The following is a 19,957-nucleotide window of genomic DNA, read 5'->3' on the forward strand; positions in this document are numbered from 1 at the left end:
TTTCCATAGGTATACTCCGGTCCATGCCACGGTGAATGGCTCCCGTATCCATGGCTTTTATAAACAATACACTTCCCTTCAATTTCATCACATTCCGTCTGTCGGTCTGTCTGTCGGTCTGTCTGTCTCCACAGTTGAAAGTGTTCAGCCGCCCTCCTCCTCTGATCAAAACATCCGCTCCATCCTGGATCAGGCACGCAGGGAGATGGAGGTCCAACAAGGGGCACTGGAGCCGGGGCTGAAGGCCCAGTCCGAAATCTCGCTGCTGGGCTCCAAGCTGCTGACCTCGCCGCTGTCCAGCCTGGTGTACTCTCCGCTGGCGCTGACCCTGAAAAAGCCATTGGACTATCATGCCTCAGTGAAGCGGGAGAGCAGCGAAGGGGCACTATCCGAGGCCAGCCGAAATTCCGATGCCGCAGGGTCGTGGAGAGAGCAGTGGTGGAACACCATTCAGAGCGATCGGCATGGAGTCGCACAGCTCACCTCCAGTGAGGACACACACAGTCAGGAGGACAGCAAAGAGGTGCAGGTCACTTATACATATTATATATATATTTATTAAATACAGTACATATACAGATATACATTATATAAACACACAGTTTTATTTCATTCTGGCATAAAATAGAGTAAAGTGACCATACCTGGTTGCTTGGCAACCAGTGATCAGTGGACTGATCCAGGAATGCTATCAAATGGCATAAAATTTTTCCACCAATCAGATTGTGTAGGCGGGGCTTAGCGTTAAATAATAAAAAAGAATAAACCCACATACTCTCCCTACTGTTCCTCCAGCCGAAGCCCCTCCGTCTTGGCAGCTCGGCCCCCGTTTCCGCTCCGGCCCCGGGCTCCACTCTAGACGGCTGGAAGGACTGGCCCAGCGCCGAATCTCCGTTTTCTACGTTTTCCCAGAGTTCTGAGCTCAGTCTGCCGATAGCTGGTGGGTCCTGCTCCGAGACGCCCCAGAGCAGCCCCTTGCCCTCCTGTCCCCTGTTAGCCATCGCAAAAGCGGCCAGTAAACCCGTGGTAGCCCCGCTGACCCCAGAACAGTATGAGCACTACATGTACCAGGAGGTGGACACAGTGGAGCTGACCCAGCAGGTCAAAGACAAACTGGCCAAAAGCGGCATCTGCCAGCGGGTCTTCGGAGAGAAGGTACGAAATAGTCAGTCCATCACCGCTGTAGAACTGAGCCGACTCAGAGTCAGTCCTGTAGAACTCCTGCCTTAGAACCCTTTGATTTGGTGTCAGTTCGTTAGGAAACGATTTAATTCATCATTTTAGTTCAGCTCAGTTTCATTTGATTCAGTTCAGTTTGAATCAGTTCAGCTCAGTTTGATTCAGTTCAGTTCAGTTTGATTCACTTCAGCTCAGTTTGATTCAGTTTGATTTAGTTCAGCTCATTTTGATTCTGTTCAGCTCAGTTTGATTCAGTTTGATTCATTTCAGCTCAGTTTGATTCACTTCAGTTCAGTTTGATTTAGTTTAGCTCAGTTGGATTCACTTCAGCTCAGTTTGATTCAGTTTAGTTCAGTTTGATTCACTTCAGCTCAGTTTGATTCAGTTTGATTTAGTTCAGCTCAGTTTGATTCACTTCAGCTCAGTTTGATTCAGTTCAGCTCAGTGTTTTACTGAGTTAGTTTAGTTGCCGTGTTCAGGCAGGGCTGTTCACACTGGGTGTCTGTATTCTCTGTGTGTGTGCAGGTACTTGGCCTGTCTCAGGGCAGCGTGAGTGACATGCTGTCTCGGCCGAAGCACTGGAGTAAACTCACTCAGAAGGGCAGAGAGCCGTTCATTCGCATGCAGCTGTGGCTCAACGGGGAAAACACACACCAAGCACAGGGTATACACACACACACACACACACTTCTGTTCAATTTGATTCGGCTTGATTGTCATTATAGCAGCACAGGGCTGTACAGTCTAATGAAGCCCTCTCTGCTGCAGAGACCACACAGAGGAGCACTAATGAGAAAGCAGCAGAGACAGGGGCAGAATGAGCGCAGTCCTGAGGGGCAGGTAGTAGTGGAGTGTGTGGGGGGGGGAGTTTGTGGTAGAAACGAATCAGGTCATGTGTGCAGATCATATACACTATATGTCCAAATGTTTGTGGACACCCCTTCTAATGAATTCTACCATTTCTACCATGAATGCTACCATTGCTGACACAGATGTGCAAATGCACACACACAGCTTATCTAGTCCCTGTAGAGAAGAAGTACTGCCAATAGAATAGGACTCTCTGGAGCAGATCAACATCATGACCCTATTGGCTCCATGCTGCCTAATAATGTCAGGCGTGGGCTAGAGGGGTATAAAGCCCCCCAGCATTGAGCTGTGGAGCAGTGGAAGAACTGTGTTCTCTGGAATGATGGTGGAGCTCCAACAAAAGCAGGATAGACTTTTTTTAATCGCCTTGATTTCAGAAGACGCAGTGAATGAGCAAGTGTCCCAATACTTTTGTCCACATAGTGTAAATAAATCATGAGTAAATAATGAATGCTGTGTTGACTGCAGTGTCTGGGGGCGGAGCTGCAGTGTATCGGCTGTCTGTTTGTGTTTTATTGTCTCTGGGAGCTGACCTGGATTTGGGAGGTGGGTCCGTGGGGGGACCGTGTTAGCACGTTAGCATGTACCCCTGGGGCATTCCCTGGAGGGTCCTGTCTCTGTTATTATCAATTACCCATCATTCCTAGGATGTATGATAATTACCCCTCTGTCCTCGCATACCTCTGGCCGTCACGCCACAGCGGCTGATTAATATGCAAATAATCGGCCGATGGGATGATGAATGGGCCGTTAGCGGAGTGTGTAATGAATTGTACTGCGCCTGCCCCACATTAACCAGCCTCTCTCTCTCTCTCTCTACCACTGTACCACTAACTAGACTCAGCCATGTTCGGATCAGAGCACGAGAGCAGCTGGGAGGAGGGGGGTCAGAGTCAGGTTTTTACAGTGGAACTGGAGCTTAAACAACGAGAGAGAGAGAGAGACAGAGAGAGAGAGAGAGAGAGAGAGAGAGAGAGAGAGAGAGAGAGAGAGAGAGACAGTAGCTGTATGATGACTGCTGAAGCTCGGCTTACCAATACGGGTCTGTGGTGTAGCGGTGTGTGTTTATGAACCGTTCAAGTGGTCAGTGCTGCAGAAGTGCTGACCGGTCCCATCTCACACTCAGGACAGAGCATCAGTACTGTATCTATCATCATATCACCCTCCCCCAACACACACACACACATTCCCCTCCCCACATCAACACCACCTGGAACAGTAAAGTGGGAGTGAGTGAATGATGGTGTGTGTGTGTCCTCCATATCTCCTGTCCTCACTAACCCTCATTAGGACAACACCCTCTACAAGGCTAAAAGAAGCCCTCCTCCAGGGTGTGTGTGTGTGTGTGTGTGTGTGTGTGTGTGTGTAAGGTTGAGGGCACTGAGTGACCCTCATTAGTCTCTGTAGATCCGTTCTGCTGAAGGTCATCCTGACTTCTGCACCACTCAGAGCTGTGCTAGGTCACACACACACACACACACACACACACACACACACACACACACTCACACACACACACACATGCTCCATAAATTAGTTTGTAAAAACATAACATATTAATTAGATAGGAGTTAGAATTGTGTTTAAATACTGTATTTACATTATTATTTTATTATTTTAATAATTATAATGTTGAATTATTATTATTATGTACTACTACTTGTAATATTAGAAATTCCCACGTATTATGTATTAAGTACTAATGGACATCTGCATCCTGTATTTTCATGTATTTTTACTGTATTTTTGTAAAGAATATTAATAATAACAGCTGGATTAGATGAACTAGGTAATATTTGTGAAATGGAAATACTGGCCTTCCTCTGGGAATGGATAAGCAAACACGCACACACCCAACAATCCCAACACACCGAATATCTGGATGTATTCTAGTGTTAAAATGAACTGTCCTCATCTCCACAGATCAGAGTTTTAGGTAGAGCCAGATCCTGTTTAGATGCAGCTCAATGCTGGGGGGCTTTATACCCCTCTAGTCCATGTCTGGCGTTATGCAGCATGGAGCCGATAGGGTCATGATGTTGATCTGCTCCAGAGAGTCCTATTCTATTGGCAGTACTTACTAGCTGAATGCATTCATTAGAGTGTCCACAAACATTTGGACACGCAGTGTGTGTGTATGTGTTTTGAGCGTGTAAGGCGGCTCTAGAGGAGCTCCTACATCAGACTCGTCTGTGATTATTGTTATTGTTGTTCTACATGAAAGCTCTTCTGCTCCGCGGACGAACGCAGACGCGCTCTGATCTGATGAGCCGTTTCAGAGCTTTCCCCCTTCATACGCCATCTCTCCATCCACGGCTGACTCCGCACGCGCGCACGTGTGTGTGTGTGTGGCTGCGAGAGAGCAGCGGAGAGGCCGTCAGCTCTGATTAGTGTGTGTGAAGCTGCAGGGACAGGCCGAGCGCGAGCAGTCAGATCAGATCTTCAGCCAGACACACACACGGCCTGGTGACAGCCTGACTGCCGGCGTTGTGCGTGTGTGTGTGTGTTGGGCGGTGGGGGGGATGGAAGCAGAGATGACATTGGGTCCCTTCGACATGCTGAAAGCAACCAGCAATGGCAGCAAGTGTGTGTGTGTGTGTCCGTGCACATGTAACTGTGCGTCCATGTGTGTTTCTAAGTATGTATGTGTGTGTGTGTGTGTGTGTGTGCGTGGGTTGATCACATCTGGCCACACAGCTGGTTACCGCTGACCATGTACATTCATGCATGCATATGAAACACACACACACACACTTTGTAAAACTCCATTTGAAATGAGTGTAAATGAGCAGCTGCTGTATGAATAAGGCAGTGAGGGCTGAGCTGCTCCACTTCTGCTCCAGCTCGGCGTGAGCCGCCGTATCACAGCCCGAACCGGCCCGCCCCACCCTGTTATCAGTTCAGACAGCGCTGTGCAAAAGTATTAGCACATCTGTAAAGCTGTTGATCTGGGCTGTAAGCGTTTATTTGGAATATTGCAACCAATACAAATGATCTAATGGAATTAATAACACACACACTACATGGACAAAAGTATTGGGACAAACCTTACACCTCTGTAATTGAAGTTCTAGAAGTTCCAGATTGGCCGAGAGTGTGAGTGGTAGTCTGAGCAGAACCATTCTTCTCACCATTGTTCTTTTAGAGGTTCTAGATAAACTGTTAGTGTTAGTGTAAGCTAAATAAACAGCACTCCAGTCCTTTTGGAAGCTCTAAATAAACTGTAAGTGCGTGGTCTGGGTAGAACGTCACTATAATCCTTCTGAAGGTTCTAGATAGGGTGTATATGTGAGCAGCAGTATGAACAGGTTCAGGGGTTTGGGTTTGGACGGATTTGGTTTAGAACAGTCCGATATTGAAGCTGATCCTGGAACCTTATTTTAAACCTGTATCCATTCTTTTGTCTCTCCACAGAGATCACTCCTAAAACGTCGGCCAGCTGCAGTCCGGCCCCTGAGTCGCCGGTCAGCTCGGCCGAGGAGTCCGTTAAGAGTCAGCCGGAGGATCAGTGCGTCCAGGCTGCGGGTCGAGAGTCCAGCGATGCATCCGAATCGCAGTTGGACATGTCCCTCCCCCTGCCAGTCCCCGGACACTCCGGACTCAGCATCCAAGAGATGGTGGCCATGTCTACAGAGCTGGACACATACACCATCACCAAGAAGGTCAAAGAAGTCCTCACCGATAATAACCTCGGTGAGTGAGCGAGCGAGCACATTGGTCCACATAGGGTTATGCTGAAACTTTAGGACCGCCCATTCTGCATAAAGAGGAGAGCAGTACTGGTGATAAAGTCTGATGGACTAGCTGGTTGACTGGTTGACTAGTTTGGTAAAGCTGGTTTTGCTGGTGAACCAGCATGATCAGGCCTCTAAACCAGCCTGGTCATGATGGTCAGTCACCTTGGTGATACTGGTTGACTCTTTGATCGAATTGGTCATACTGGAAGACCAGCTAAAGCATCTCAACCTACGCAAAAACGTACCTTCTGCTGGACAACCAGCAGGCAGGGCAGGTATGTGGTCAGCAGCTTGATGACAGGGTCTCGGATAGGAGACAGAACTCCGGTCCACAGCGCTCCTTTCAGCGTGTAGCTAAATCAGGTCTGGTGTCAGGGAGTGGAGGAGTGTAACGGTGTTTTTGCAGTGAAGGACGTTTGGAGGAGACGGCGTCCTGTCCTTCAGCGTTTAATGGCCGTTCTCTCTGACCGTCACCGTGTCCCTCTGTAATTAATGAGGGTTTAAGTGGCGGTGGCAGACAGGTTCTCTCTCCTTCATGTGGCTTTTATAATCACACAAACTCATTCAGCCTTTTGTCCAAAATAGATCTGGTTTAGTCTGGGAACTGTCTGCTCCGTGACGAGTCATTTGTCACATGCTGTTTTGCTCAGAGGCCGAAATAACTTTTCAGACTTTTTGGACCTTCTGGACGGCACAAATATTTAAAAATAGTTGGACTCTGAGTGCCGTACGTGGTCATACTTTGTTTACCAGGGTTCACACTCTAAATACAGCAGAGGAACTGCAGGTTTGTGGAAATTTGAGACGATTTTCAACATTACATTTTATAGCAATTCCATCCAGTTTCTCTCCAGTTTCTCTGCGAGGAGGAGAGCTCCACACATTTATTTAAACATGTTTAAATGTGTCTTAAAGGGGAACTCCACCCACTTTTCTCTGTGTAACCCAGTGTTTATGAGGAGCTCAGTCAGAGTCGGGGGTTCGGTGTGAATCTGAGCTTCACTGTAGAGAAACTGACCCACTCTGATCTCTGTACAGTGGTGATGAATGGAAGCAGGCGTTGGTTGCTATAACTACAACACCACAGATACAGCCCATAATTTATCTCCTTTCCAAACCCACCAGTGCAGCTACACGAGTCTTCTGAGTTTTATATGGAATGATGATGATGATGATGATGATGGTGGTGGTAAAATAGTGAATAGAGAATCTGAACTAATCCAGTTCTCTTTAGGGACTACTTTCTGTAGCTGCACTACACCCTGCAGCATGTATCCCTCCACCATTTTAATGATCTGATTTTAAAAGCAGGTTCTAGAGCCGAGCTCTTCTCAGAACTCACATCGACAGCATATCAACAAGCTGATTGCTTAACCCTTATTATTGGGGTTCTTTATTTCCGATTCTTTGCTCACATTACATACTTATTGTATTATCATTGAATAATAACATATCGTAGTTATACAAAACATTTTATTTACATTGATTTAATTTCTGTACGAACAGGTCAGAGTCGGCACACACTGCACTGACTTCATCAGAATCACTTCCTAATAAAAGCTCTCCTCTGTTACTGACAGACTCCGATGTGAGCTGGATCTGGGTCGGATTCACAGAAGCTTTCCTAAGGAACAGCTTATGAAGGATCAGAAGATAAACACTAAGAGTGCTCTCATGTTTTGAGAATATCAGCTGTTCTTAGAATCTTTCTTAAGTGAAAAGTTAAGAAGACAAATCTCAGGAGATTTTTAAAGAATATTTGAACTTTGTTCTTAAGCATAAAATAAAAAAAAGCAGATCTAAGACGAATTTCCACACTTTTGTGAATCCGGGCCCAACTCTTTCACCCAGTTTCTCCACCTGCTGATCCATCGCTCAGATTAAACTACAGCAGCGTTCTGTCTGCTCCGTCCATGACAGACAGATCTGAGGGTTAAGTAACACTTGTGCGTTCTGTCCTCCAGGTAGAGCCGTAAATCTTTTCATACTGCTGTAAATCTACCCCAGGAGATGCTGGATGTGTGTGTGTGTGTGTGTGTAGGAGTCAGTCTGGGTGAAGCAGTGTAAAGCGGAGAGTCTCTGAGGGAAAGCTCCCTGTGGAGAGTCAAGCGTGATCACAGCGCTCCGCTGCACTCAGGGGAATCCTTCCACTGTAGAGATAAAAATTCCCATTATTCAGCTCCTCCTACAGAAGCATCCTCTGGAAACTAGCAGCGCTGTAGGAGCGGCCTGTAGGCCTGGGTTTCCTTTGAGGAGTGAAGGGAACTACAGGCAGCCGAACAGAATAACCCTCCTGAGTGGAGCAGCAGTCTAACCGCCCGTTCACAACTGCCCTTTACAGCGGTTCTGGTGATCGGATCACTTTGGGGGGGGTCATGATTCGATTCCTTCAGGCAAGCGGAGAAACGTCTGTTGGAAAAACGTTGCTACAAGTAATGATCAGCAGTTCTCATAATTAAGGTTAGCGCCTCCTCCAGGCGTGTTGAGTTAGCGGCAGTTTGAGAAGATGTGGAGGAGCTTCTTCACATGTCTCGAAAGAAGACGAGCATCGTGTTAGAGGGGGTTCTAGATAGTGTGTGGGGGGGGGAAGTAAACACTAAAAAGATTTGTGTTTTTCAGGTCAGCGTCTGTTTGGTGAGAGTATTCTGGGCCTGACCCAGGGGTCAGTTTCGGACCTGCTGGCCCGACCCAAGCCCTGGCACAAGCTCAGTCTGAAGGGCCGAGAGCCGTTCGTCCGAATGCAGCTGTGGCTCAACGACCCAAACAGCGTGGACAAGCTGATGGAGATGAAACGGATGGAGAAGAAAGGTACTGAACACACACACACACACACACACACACACACACACTCTCACACTCTCACACATACACACTGTCTCTCAACACACACTTAAAGGAACAGTTTGGTGAAAAATCAGAGTATCATCTAATCTCTGTAAACACGCCCCTAAAATCAGAAGACGAGTGACGTTACCACACACACTCCAGACCCCACACACTCACACACACTCACACACATACTGCCGCACACCCAGCACATGCGATTAGAACACACAATTAGAACACTCTGGACCCCACCTACACATACACACATACACAGAGACCACACACACTCCTGACACCTCTACACCTCAAAAGGGCTTTGACCAACCTTTTACACCTACTGGCGGCTACACACACTCCCAGCTCCCCCTGTAGCCCCCGGAAACCCCCCTGCTGACAACAGAACCAGCGCACCCACCAGCACCTGTTAGTACCTCTGTATGTGTGTCAGAACGAAACCTCTCATCTCCAAAACAGTGAAAAAAACACTCTTAACTTCTAATAGAAGACAGTAAAACCAGATTATTATATACACTATATGGACAAAAGTATTGGGACACCTACGCATTCATGTTTTTTCTGAAATTAAGAGCATTAAAAAGGGGTTTTCCTTTGTTTTGTTGGAGTAATTGTTTCTACTGTCCAGGGAAGAAGATGTTCTACTACTATCATTGCAGCTCCACTGCTCCACAGCTCAATGCTGGGGGGCTTTATACCCCTCTAGTCCACGCTTGGCATTAGGCAGCATGGAGCCAATAGGTTCATGTTTGAGTCCTATTCTATTGGCAGTACTTCTTCTCTACAGGGACTAGACAAGCTGTGTGTGTATTTGCACATTTGTGTCAGTAATGGGTGCAGCTTAAAGTAGCTGAATGCATTCATTAGAAGGGGTGTCCACAAACATTTGGACGTATAGTAACACAGCTCGCTGCCCTGTGTATGGAACTGTTAGCTTAAGAGCCGTTAGCTTGCTGTCTGCTGGCAGCATGGGAAAAGCAACACCTCCCCCTCTCTGTTTTCTCCTCTCTCTGTTTCTCCAGGGAAGAGTGTGAATTTGACCTCAGCTTCAGTGGCACGAGGCAAATTAGCCATGCTTAGCCCTTGCTCTGAGAATTTTAGCTGCTAGCCAAATGTCTGACCGATGCCGTTGCTGTAGGCCTTTTAGCAGCCGCCAGTGAACTGAGAAATATAGCCGATCCCCAGGGTTCTCTCACTTTAATAGGAGAACACTGTCTCTGTCCCTGATAACAGCAGGGTTCTCTTAGTCCTACCGTTATATGAAACACCTCCAACATTACGTACAGTACTACTAGAAGCATCCTTCAATCAGCTGTGTGTGTGTGTGTGTGTGTGTGTGTGTGTATATATATATATATTTCTTCATATTAGATAAACAGTTTGTCAGATATGATTTATGGGCAGAGACTGCCACCTACTGGTGAACTAATCATTTCATTGTTTTTTTAATGAAGTCTTCTGCTTACAATCACTGGCCACTTTATTGGAAACACCTACCTTCTGCTTCCACTCACTGGCCACTTTATTAGAAACAGCAAAGCTCAATTATACAGGTGTACGGTTACCGGCTGGAGCTCCATTGCTGCTGCAGTTTATCAGCCCTGTCTATCCCACCACAGGGCTGCTGCTGTCCAAATATTATTGCCCGATGAGATAAACAGAAACAGAAAACATATCTCATATATATATATATCATATATGTTGATTCACAGTGCCCTGTGTGTGTTTCTCTTCAGCCTACATGAAGAGGCGGCACAGCTCAGTGAGTGAGAGTCCCTCACGCGAAGGTGGAGTCTGTGTGGGTGATTACAGCCAGGCGAGCAGTCCGCAGCCCCCTGTTCGAGACCACCAGCCCCAGCTGAAGAAGCCTCGGGTGGTTTTAGCTCCAGAGGAGAAGGAGGCGCTGAAGAGAGCGTACCAACAGAAACCATATCCATCTCCAAAAACCATTGAGGAACTGGCCAGTCAGCTCAACCTCAAAACCAGCACCGTCATCAACTGGTTCCACAACTACAGGTACAACACCAGAGGCTTAAAGAAGTGAAGGGGTGAAAGGTTCTTTATAAAACATCTGTAGAAGTGTTCCTGGTTTTGCCATTTAACCAGACAAAGAACCACTTCTGCATTCAAATGATTCTTGAATGGTTTCTACACCAATCAGCCATAACATTAGCACCACTGACACCACTGATTAAAGTTGATGTGTTGAAGCAGGAAAAATTGTAGGAAGCAGGAAGTTGTCTAGAACATCTCCAAAACATCAGGCAGGTCTTGTGGGGTGTTCTCTCCCGGTATGCAGTGGTCAGCACCTACCGAAAGTGCTCCAAGGAAGGACAACCGGTGAACTGGAGACAGGGCAATGGACACCCAAGGCTCACTGATGCTCATGGAGGCTCCGCCCACCTCCAAACTAACTTACTTCTTACAGACTTCTTACAGGATCTGTTGTGGCGGCACAATGGGGACCTTCTGAGTATTTGGCTGTGATGTTATGGCTGATTATATCTGTGTATGTAGAAGTGTCATATTTGCTAAGAACGCTTTAAGACCGTCCTGAACTGTCGCTGTCGCAGGTCTCGTATCCGGCGGGAGTTGTTCATAGAGGAGATCCAGGCAGCAGCAGGCGGAAAAGCTGGGGTGGACGGCGAGAGCAGCTGCGATGGCGCTGAATCAGACAGCAGAGCGTCCGGCCTGGAGGAGCCCACCCACGACGAGCTGGGCATCGCGATGTCCAGCGGGCACACGGACGCCTTCTTCAGCTTCCCAGAATCGTCCTTGGCCCTCGCACCGTCCTCATCGTCCTCGGCGGCAGCGGCGGCAACGTCAGCACCGGCTACCTCCTGCAACCCGAGAGACAGCAGCCTGCGGCGGAAGAAGGCGGCGAACCTGAACAGCATCATCCACCGGCTGGAGAAGGCGGCGAACCGAGACGAGCCGCACGAGTGGGAATTCTGAGACTCTCCGGAGAGAAAGAAAAAGAGTTGGAAAAGAGCTGTTTTTATAACGATGTTGTCGTTTAGTAAAGCACTTAGGGCCCTGCTGGCCACAGGGCTTTAACACCATTGGTGCAAAAAGAACTACAGTGAGCTTTAATGAGCTTAACTCCCGTTCAGACTGCTGTCAGGCTAGAGCAGAGCATATCCCTCATCACATCTCTGTTTTTTCGTAGACTTTAACTCACACTAACTGTTACAGTCCAGACGTTCTCAGGCCGCCAAAAAGCGGCCTCAAACCAAAAGCACTTGAGAAATGCACGTTAGCGGGAGGCTAGTTTTTCTCCTGCGGCATCTCCATCTCCTGGCTATGCAAACTCCAGCACACCAGGTGTTCCTCCAGGAAGGAACCGGCATTATTTTGAAATTTCAGAAGCTTCTCTTAGTAGAAATTTTATAGCAATGACATTGCCACGAAGAGATTGCACAGTCAGTCGACTCTAAACAACACACTCCTTCTGCAATTTCTTTATTCTTTTTGGACTAAAAGTTAAAGTTAGAAACGTTTTATTGATAATCCACATTTTTAAACCTCTACTGTTAACACAGGTACTGTCACGTTAGGAAAAGAAGAAAAAGAAAAAACCCAGAGAAGTCTTGTGGTAGCTAGCTAACTTCTAGTTCTGCCTGAATCGATGATTTCCTTTCTCAGCTTTAACCCGCCTCCTTCCAAGCTTTTTTAAAGGGGGGTCTTGTTCAGTACACTCTGTTTTAGGCCAAAACCAGTGCGCTAGTGCAGAGGAGCATAAAAAAAGGATGTACAGTACTTTGAAATATTATTCTAGATATTTTTTAAGACGAAAGCCTGCTTTTTAACTTCAAGCAACAAAACCACACATTAGAGACCTCGCGCCGAAGCTGGAGGAAGGAGTGTGGTGAAAAAGTGAAAAAGTATGTTTGTTATTTTTTTCTTTGCTGGATTTATAAAACGCAGCGACGATTTTCGGGGGCAGACTTTGACGGACGCATTACATACCTTTAACCTTCAGGTTCTTCACTATATCATCAAAAAACTTACATTAGCAAGTGAAATCATTTTCATCTAAATATCTAATATTTCTCATTTTCACTATTATTTAGTTACACAGTTTTTTGGTCACTAAATAATAATTTGACTTAAATCAAGTAAAAGTATCTTTATATATTCTGATGAGAATTATTGCGTTTTCAAACCAGATTTAAGATGATTTGACTTGCTAAGATAGCATTTTTTGCAGCATACTCACAAACACACTACAGCCCATAGTACATATCACACACACTCTATTTTTCTATTTTTAGGAGAACTGACCTTGTTGGCTCTAATTTACGCTTATGATTCAAATAGGATGAAAAGTATCTAGCAATAAAATGTTTATTATTTAATAGGGGACGAATCTCAGATTCAGTTTGATTATGATTCTTTAGGAAATGATTCAGTGCCATTATGAAATTTCACAATTCACCAAGATTCATATTAATATTGTATAAAATACAATAATCAGGTTTTAAAACAAAACTGGCCATTTTGATTTTTGTATTTTAAAAATAATCAGAATTTCGCACATGAATTATTCAAATCAGTTCTAAATTATAATCAGTTCTAAAATCAGTGAATTTCCGAGCCGTGGGGAAACGCATGCAGAGGTCAGAAAGGTCAAGCGCTGGTCAACACGGGTCCAAAAAATTAAACAAGACTTTTATTTTGTCCTGAACCTGTCGGGACAAACACGGCGTCCTGTTAGAGTCACTCTGTGCAAGCCGTCACTGCCGCCCCCTGGTGTCCACATGTGTGCACTACAGCTGATTTTCTTTGTAGTTGCACTTTACTTTCTGAAAGTGGACGACGCTCCCCTGTTTCAGTGTCTGCGAGTCTCTGAGCGCGTCCGCCTGTGTGTCCACATCTTAAAGTAGCAGATTAACGTTTGTTAGTACGTTTGCTCACAGCTTACCAAACTCCACCCTTTTTATCACTGCTTATCGTATTTTACATCTGCATTTTTATTATTTACCTAACTAAGAAAAGACTAATGGCAGACATTATTTTGTTTGTTGGTGTGGTGTGCTTATTTATAGACACTGTCTTATACATATTGATGTCTTATTATTTGTGACATATATATTTGATTTTTTTTTTCTTTAACGGAAGGGACTATATAAGGTCAGGTTACATATTATTAGACTAATAGACTGCCGGCAGTATTGGGTTATGTACTTTTGATACGTGTCTGTTGATGAATTAATCCTGAAGGTTAGCATTTTGACTTTGTTTGTTTATATTATTCTGATTTAGAGCTGGATGAACACAGTTACTCTACGGATGGACAGAAACAGTGCTGTGGATGGAGTCATTAAGCATGTAAACATTCACACAGACAGCTACACACCATCTGAAGATTATCTTAGCTGTTAGAAAGTGATTTTCTCTGCCAATGTTGCGTAATATTCAGTGTTACAGTGCTGTTTAGGGAATATTTAGGCTTGTTCTGTTACTGCCAGTAAGGAAACCGGAATTTGGGGAATTTCACACTAAAATTAGACTCTGTCAGCTCACATACAAACCTCAGAACAGCGGACGGTGTGTGTCCTTTTGATGTACACTGAACTGCTGCTTTCTTAGAACTCCCTACTTTGTACCTAAGCTCATCGGCCAATTTATCGGAAACACTTGCCACTTTGTAGATATACAGTGCCAGACTGCAGCTCATCAGTTCCTGCACCTTTACTCAGTTTACTCCACACTACCATATTACCACCACCCCAATGATATCTGGATGACAGCGGTCAGAATCGGACCAGAGATGAATAGTCCAGAGGGGATCTGATGAAGTGCAGCACCAGATGAGCTACAGTCTGCACACCTGTATAGTGGAGCTGTAAGGTGGAGGTGGGTGTTGATCATATAATGGCCAGTGACTGTAGGTACAGTAAAGGTGTTTCTAAGTGTCCTAACTTTAACCTTAAATTTAGGTTCTCTTACTTTCCCAGAAAGCCATGCAAGCTGGAATCTCCTCTTTTTTCCTTTGTGCCACTACACGCCTCAAAAGCACAGCGAGCTACTCAAACCACCAAACCTTTGACCAAACTACAGTATTTGCACTGATTTAAGCCCAGGACTGTTCTTTAATCCCCACTCTTTCATCTGGAGTGCCTTCATACAGGAAACCCGTCACTCAGAACCGCCATACTGACCATTAATGAACGTTACACTAAACAGTAATATGCATGTTGTCATGGTGATGGTAGCACAATTAGGTCGTCTACGTGTTTCCAAAGCATTTGCCAAACCAGACATTTTCAGTAAGGAACACCAAAACCACCCTTAATCTGCACTGTCCCGATCCCTCTTCTCTCTCAGCTGGCAGAACTGCCCTCTCCAGGCTCCGCCCACAAATGCGTTCTTCCATAGTGACTGTTGTTAGGTCGGACAAGCTTTAAAAGTTTTACATTTCCTGTGTGATATACACTGAGGAGGCAGAGCAACAGTCTCTCATTGGGGTTGAAAAGGATTTGTACCAGTGTTCGGTAAAGCTTGTCCAACCGAGCAACAGTAGTTATGGAAGAACACACTGGTGGGCGGAGCCTGGAGTGGGTAGTTTATGAGTTCATCCGTTTTTGTCTCAGGTCATGATGTTTATTCTTTTCTTTTTAAAGTGTCTCTGTTCTTTTAACTGAAGCGAAAAATCTGCCCATCCATTCAGGATCAGTCATAGAAACCAAAGTTGTGGAAATGTTTGAATTTTAATCGGATCAGTTCTATTGTCCCGTTTTAAAACCCGGTGTCAGAGGATGTTTTAAAACTGGTTGTTATTAGTAGCAATAAATATCCTGTAATGTGGACCAAATGACCTGGAGCAGGTTCTGAGCAGCATGTGTGAAGGGCGCTGGTTAGGCCGACCCTGTGTTTGTGTTTTTATTCACTGTAATGATGATGATGATGATGATGATGTTGTAGGTACCATGAGACGAAGCACTTGAAGTGGACTGTGGACGATGCATAATTTTTTTTCCAAATATTTTTCTATGGGAACACTGCGGATTATAATGGACGTCCCACAGCTGTACAGATATCAGGCGGATCTGAGTTCACTGAACTGATCAGCGTTTATGTTCATGCTTGAGTTGGTACAGTAGGTCCGTGTAGTATTGCTGTAGATTCTGTAATTGTCCAAAAGCTAGTTTTAGTTGAATCCTGAAGAAGCTCTGCACACTCTCACACCCCAGCCTGCCACAGCGTCCCTCACCTACAATGTCTAACCCACCCTAATAATCAGAAAGACCTGCTTTATGCAGCGACTGTAGAGAACATGGACAGATCAGCGTCTCCCAAAGTTAAGCCTCTAGCACCTAGTCTAGCGCCTCTGCTGGCTGGTTGCAGTATGATATGTAGCTCCGCCCATCCTCATATGTTTCAATGACTAAACTCCGCCCATTTTCCATCTCCTCTTCCTCCTCTAAACTGTCTCTCCGTCTCCAGTGTCTCCAGATTCCAGCAGTTAGTCTCTCTGTGCTGATACTGACCCATCTTTAATTTCCCCCAGACATCAGTTTAACCCTTACTCTGCTCTATCAGAAGAAGGCGGGGCTACACTTAGGAATGAAGTGATTGACAGACAGACAGTCTTGTCTGGAAGAGAGCGCTCGTCTGCAGCAGGACCTGCATGGCGTCCTCTCTGGTCAGTCCAAGGAGGAGCTGGAGCGTCCACTTACCGGACAGACTGGGAGTCCAGGGGGAAATCCGCTCTGCTTCTGCACTGGAAGCTCAGTGAAGACGGTCTGAGACACTCAGGGGGCGGGTCTTTCAGATGAGTAGATAAGTGTGGCTCCACCTCCGGTCTCTGCTGAGCGCCTGACTCTGGTTGCAGATTGATCAACATGCCGGACAGTTTGGTCAGTTTGGTCCATGTTTTCTACAGTCATTGATTTTACGTAATTGTTTGAAGTGAGAGGCATTAATAACGTTACACTTGTCAATATTTAGCTACGATTATGCTAATTCAATTTATTATTTGGTTAAAAATGTAATTTACAGTTTTGCTTCTTTAACCCAAATGGAACTGATTAGTCATGTTCCGTGTCTGAAGAACGCTGGAGCTATGAGGCTAACGTAGCTACGTAATGTAGGCTAGGTTCAGCATCTCTAACAGACTGTTGGTTTCTGACACTGTAGGACTCTCTGCTATCTAGAACATGGACATGCAGAACAGGACGATTGTTTAAAAAAGACTGGCTGATCAGTTTTCATTTAGGTTTGATGGTTTAGCTGGTCTCCCAGCATGCTCCAGCTGACCACACTGGTCAACCAGTTTGAGAGGCGGCTTGGTCAGGTTGTACATGCTGGTAGACGCTACAGGAAGTTAATGTGTGTAGTCTGTTAGAGACACTGAAGACCTGCACACACACACACACACACACACACACACACACAGCGTCTGAGGAGAGTGTGTGAGGATTTAGGCTGCAGTTAGCATCACGCTAAATTGTGACTATTAGCTGCCATTACTTATTAGCCTCGTAGCCCCAGAGCTAAAACTACACACAGACCGGCCTCAGACCGCGAGCAGGACCAGCCAAACCTGCAGTAACTTAAAAGTATTTGACCAAACTGCCCCAACCCAGCGGTCACTTTACCGAAGTGTGTGAGGGGTGTTCGTGTACGAGTGTGAGAGGCAGGTCCCACAAAACTCTTCCCTTTAGCTTGTGTGTGTGTGTGTGTGTATTCTCTCATCTGCCCCTTTGGCGTCTCACAAAGCTCAGGTAGAAACTGTGTGTAGCGCAGCGCCTCCCTCAGATACGCTGTGGGTGTCTCCCTCCCTCCTTCCCAGCTGCTGATGCAGTTTTGTGGTCTATTTTTCTATGTTTCATAACTCTGAACCACACGATGGAGCTGAAGCGTCCATCACCTGAATAAAGAGAACTCTTCCACTTCGCCTTCTGGACGTGTGGTTTTTGTTAACCTGGTTTATTTTGCTTTATTTATTTGTAATATCTTGTATTTAATTCCTGCGCTCCCATGTAGAGATATATAAACATGTTTATTATGCATCTGAAATACGTTGCATTTAATTCCAAAATGCATTTCAGAATATTTTGTCCATAAATCAAATGTAATATTTGATATTAAAATACATTCTTTTAAAACATATGGGGAAATATTACAAATGTTTTATAGGTACAGATACACAGTGAAGACGCAGTTGGATCATTTGTTATATATCTTGTTCTTTAATCTAAGAACTAAAATGTATTTTAAAATATATTTCATAAAAATATTCTAACTGGCCAATTTCACATATGCCCAATATGTATTTAAAAATACATTGAAAATATATTTACAGATATTTTTTGTCCATTTTCATACATTGCAAAAGTATATTTGATGAATACATTTCAATTATTATTATTATTTATTAGCATTCAACATAAATTAAAATAAACATCTATGCAATGGGTAAATGTGTTATTAGTGCACTCTTCATTTATTTTTATATTTGTGTGTCAAATTACCTCTTTCTTATATTGTAGACATTAGTGTGCAAAAGTACAATCACATTAAATCCTCCACTGCTCCACAGCTCCTCAATGCTGGGGGGCTTTATACCCCTCTAGCCCACGCCTGGCATTATTAGGCAGCATGGAGCCGATAGGGTCATGATGTTGATCTGCTCCAGAGGGTCCTATTCTATTGGCAGTATTTCTTCTCTACAGGGTCTAGACAAAGTTTGTCTGTATCAGCAGTGGGTGGCATATGCATTCATTAGAAGTGGTGTCCACAAACATTTGGACATATAGTGGTTATTCAGTCCTGTTCTTTCCGAACTGCCCTGCAGTACATCAGCGCAGCCACCAGAGGTCACTGTAATGCTGTATACACTTGTCTCTCCGCCTTGCTGGTGGTGATGCCGCCCTTCAGCCCTTCATCAGGGCTCCTCTCGTCCAGATGATTTGGGGTGGTGTGGTTCTCAGCCTTGCAGTGGCGTCACTGTTTGACACACTGCCATGAACACTACACTGTCAGTGTCACTGGTGTGCTGGGAACGGACCACCACCCCGGTGATATCTGCAGGACAGGGGCCCTGTGGTCAGAAACTGGCCAGTGCTGAATGGGGTAGAGGGGACTGATCAACTGCAGCAACGGGTGGAGCTCCAGCCCGTAACTGTGCACCTGCGCTGTAAGGTGGGGGTTTCTAATAAAGTGGCCTATCAGTGGACGCACAGGGTAGGGGGCTCTAATTTAGAAATTACACATTTAAATATATTTAACCCTTACATGCACTGTGTTTACAGTACTGCACGTGCACACACCCACGATGACGTACAGGTTAATTATGTTACAGTGACGTCACATCTGTTGCCCTATTTTGGACGTGAGGAAATTAAAGTGCAAGTCTGTGTCTTGTGTGGGGGAGTGCAGGTCAGGACGGGTGAAGGGTGCCTGAAGGGGCCGGGGTTAAAGCCCCGCTGAGGGCCCGGTGACGCTGTATCAGCGCCCTCTGTCGGCTCCGAGCTCGTACTGCACTCACCCTTACCCTCAGGAGACCAAAACTAGTAATAAAAATAATGCAACTTTTATATTTACTTAAAATATAAATATAAACAGGTTAACAGTACATTATAATACTAGATAGAAGTCTATTTAAGATCAGATTATTCTCTAGTTCTGTACTAAGTTACAATTTAGTATATATTAATATATAATACTGATGTGCTTTTACCCTAAATCTCCTCAAATAAACGAGTTTATTATTTTTAGCTCGTAGTACTAAAATAAAACAATATTTTAATACTACAGTCAGGTCTGCTTTTCATCACAGTTTTCCTGCAGTTATGTAAGTATGTTGTTTTTATTAAATGAGCTTAATTATGTGTTAATTTTGCTTGAGCCATAAAACGTAAAACAGCGTAAATATCAGCCTTAATGAGTCGAAATCAAATAATGCAAATTATACTTACTGTACTGAGTATTATATGAACATCAAAGCAGCTTTCAATCACTTCTAAGATTAATCATAATTTGCATAACTGTGGAACATTGGTGGACTATTTACCACCCAATCCATGCGCAGTGGGAGGGGCTTGTCTAAATGCGAGTGAGGAATAAATATGTATAATATTGATAGAAATGCTTTTATAAAGATATGAAAAGAAAACTTTTATGTTTTTATATTTCATACATAGAGAAATAGAGGAGTATATAATAATGATAGAGTAAATAATACACACATAACATCGTCATTATTATAATTATTATAAACTAAATACACATAAATGCGCGTGCACAGGTAAATCTGTGAATGCTGCGGTCAAGAACTATCAGCCAATCCCAGCGCGGAGGGGGCGTGGTCTGCCGGAAAACGG

At 44.9% G+C, this 19,957-nt stretch overlaps 1 protein-coding gene across 1 annotated transcript in view; it reads left to right on the plus strand.

Annotated features, from left to right (window-relative positions):
- The window catches only part of cux1a (cut-like homeobox 1a), a 41,433-nt gene extending 23,909 nt beyond the window's left edge, over positions 1 to 17,524 (plus strand). The window contains exons 16-22 of the mRNA XM_072659553.1: positions 135 to 523; positions 796 to 1,155; positions 1,705 to 1,843; positions 5,464 to 5,742; positions 8,406 to 8,594; positions 10,364 to 10,643; positions 11,201 to 17,524. Coding sequence (XP_072515654.1) covers positions 135 to 523; positions 796 to 1,155; positions 1,705 to 1,843; positions 5,464 to 5,742; positions 8,406 to 8,594; positions 10,364 to 10,643; positions 11,201 to 11,582 — 2,018 coding nt within the window. The 3' untranslated portion in view covers positions 11,583 to 17,524. The remainder of the gene's footprint in view (positions 1 to 134; positions 524 to 795; positions 1,156 to 1,704; positions 1,844 to 5,463; positions 5,743 to 8,405; positions 8,595 to 10,363; positions 10,644 to 11,200) is intronic.
- The last annotated feature ends 2,433 nt before the right edge of the window (positions 17,525 to 19,957 follow it).

Source organism: Salminus brasiliensis, chromosome 16, assembly GCF_030463535.1.
Source record: "Salminus brasiliensis chromosome 16, fSalBra1.hap2, whole genome shotgun sequence".
NCBI lineage: Eukaryota > Metazoa > Chordata > Actinopteri > Characiformes > Bryconidae > Salminus > Salminus brasiliensis.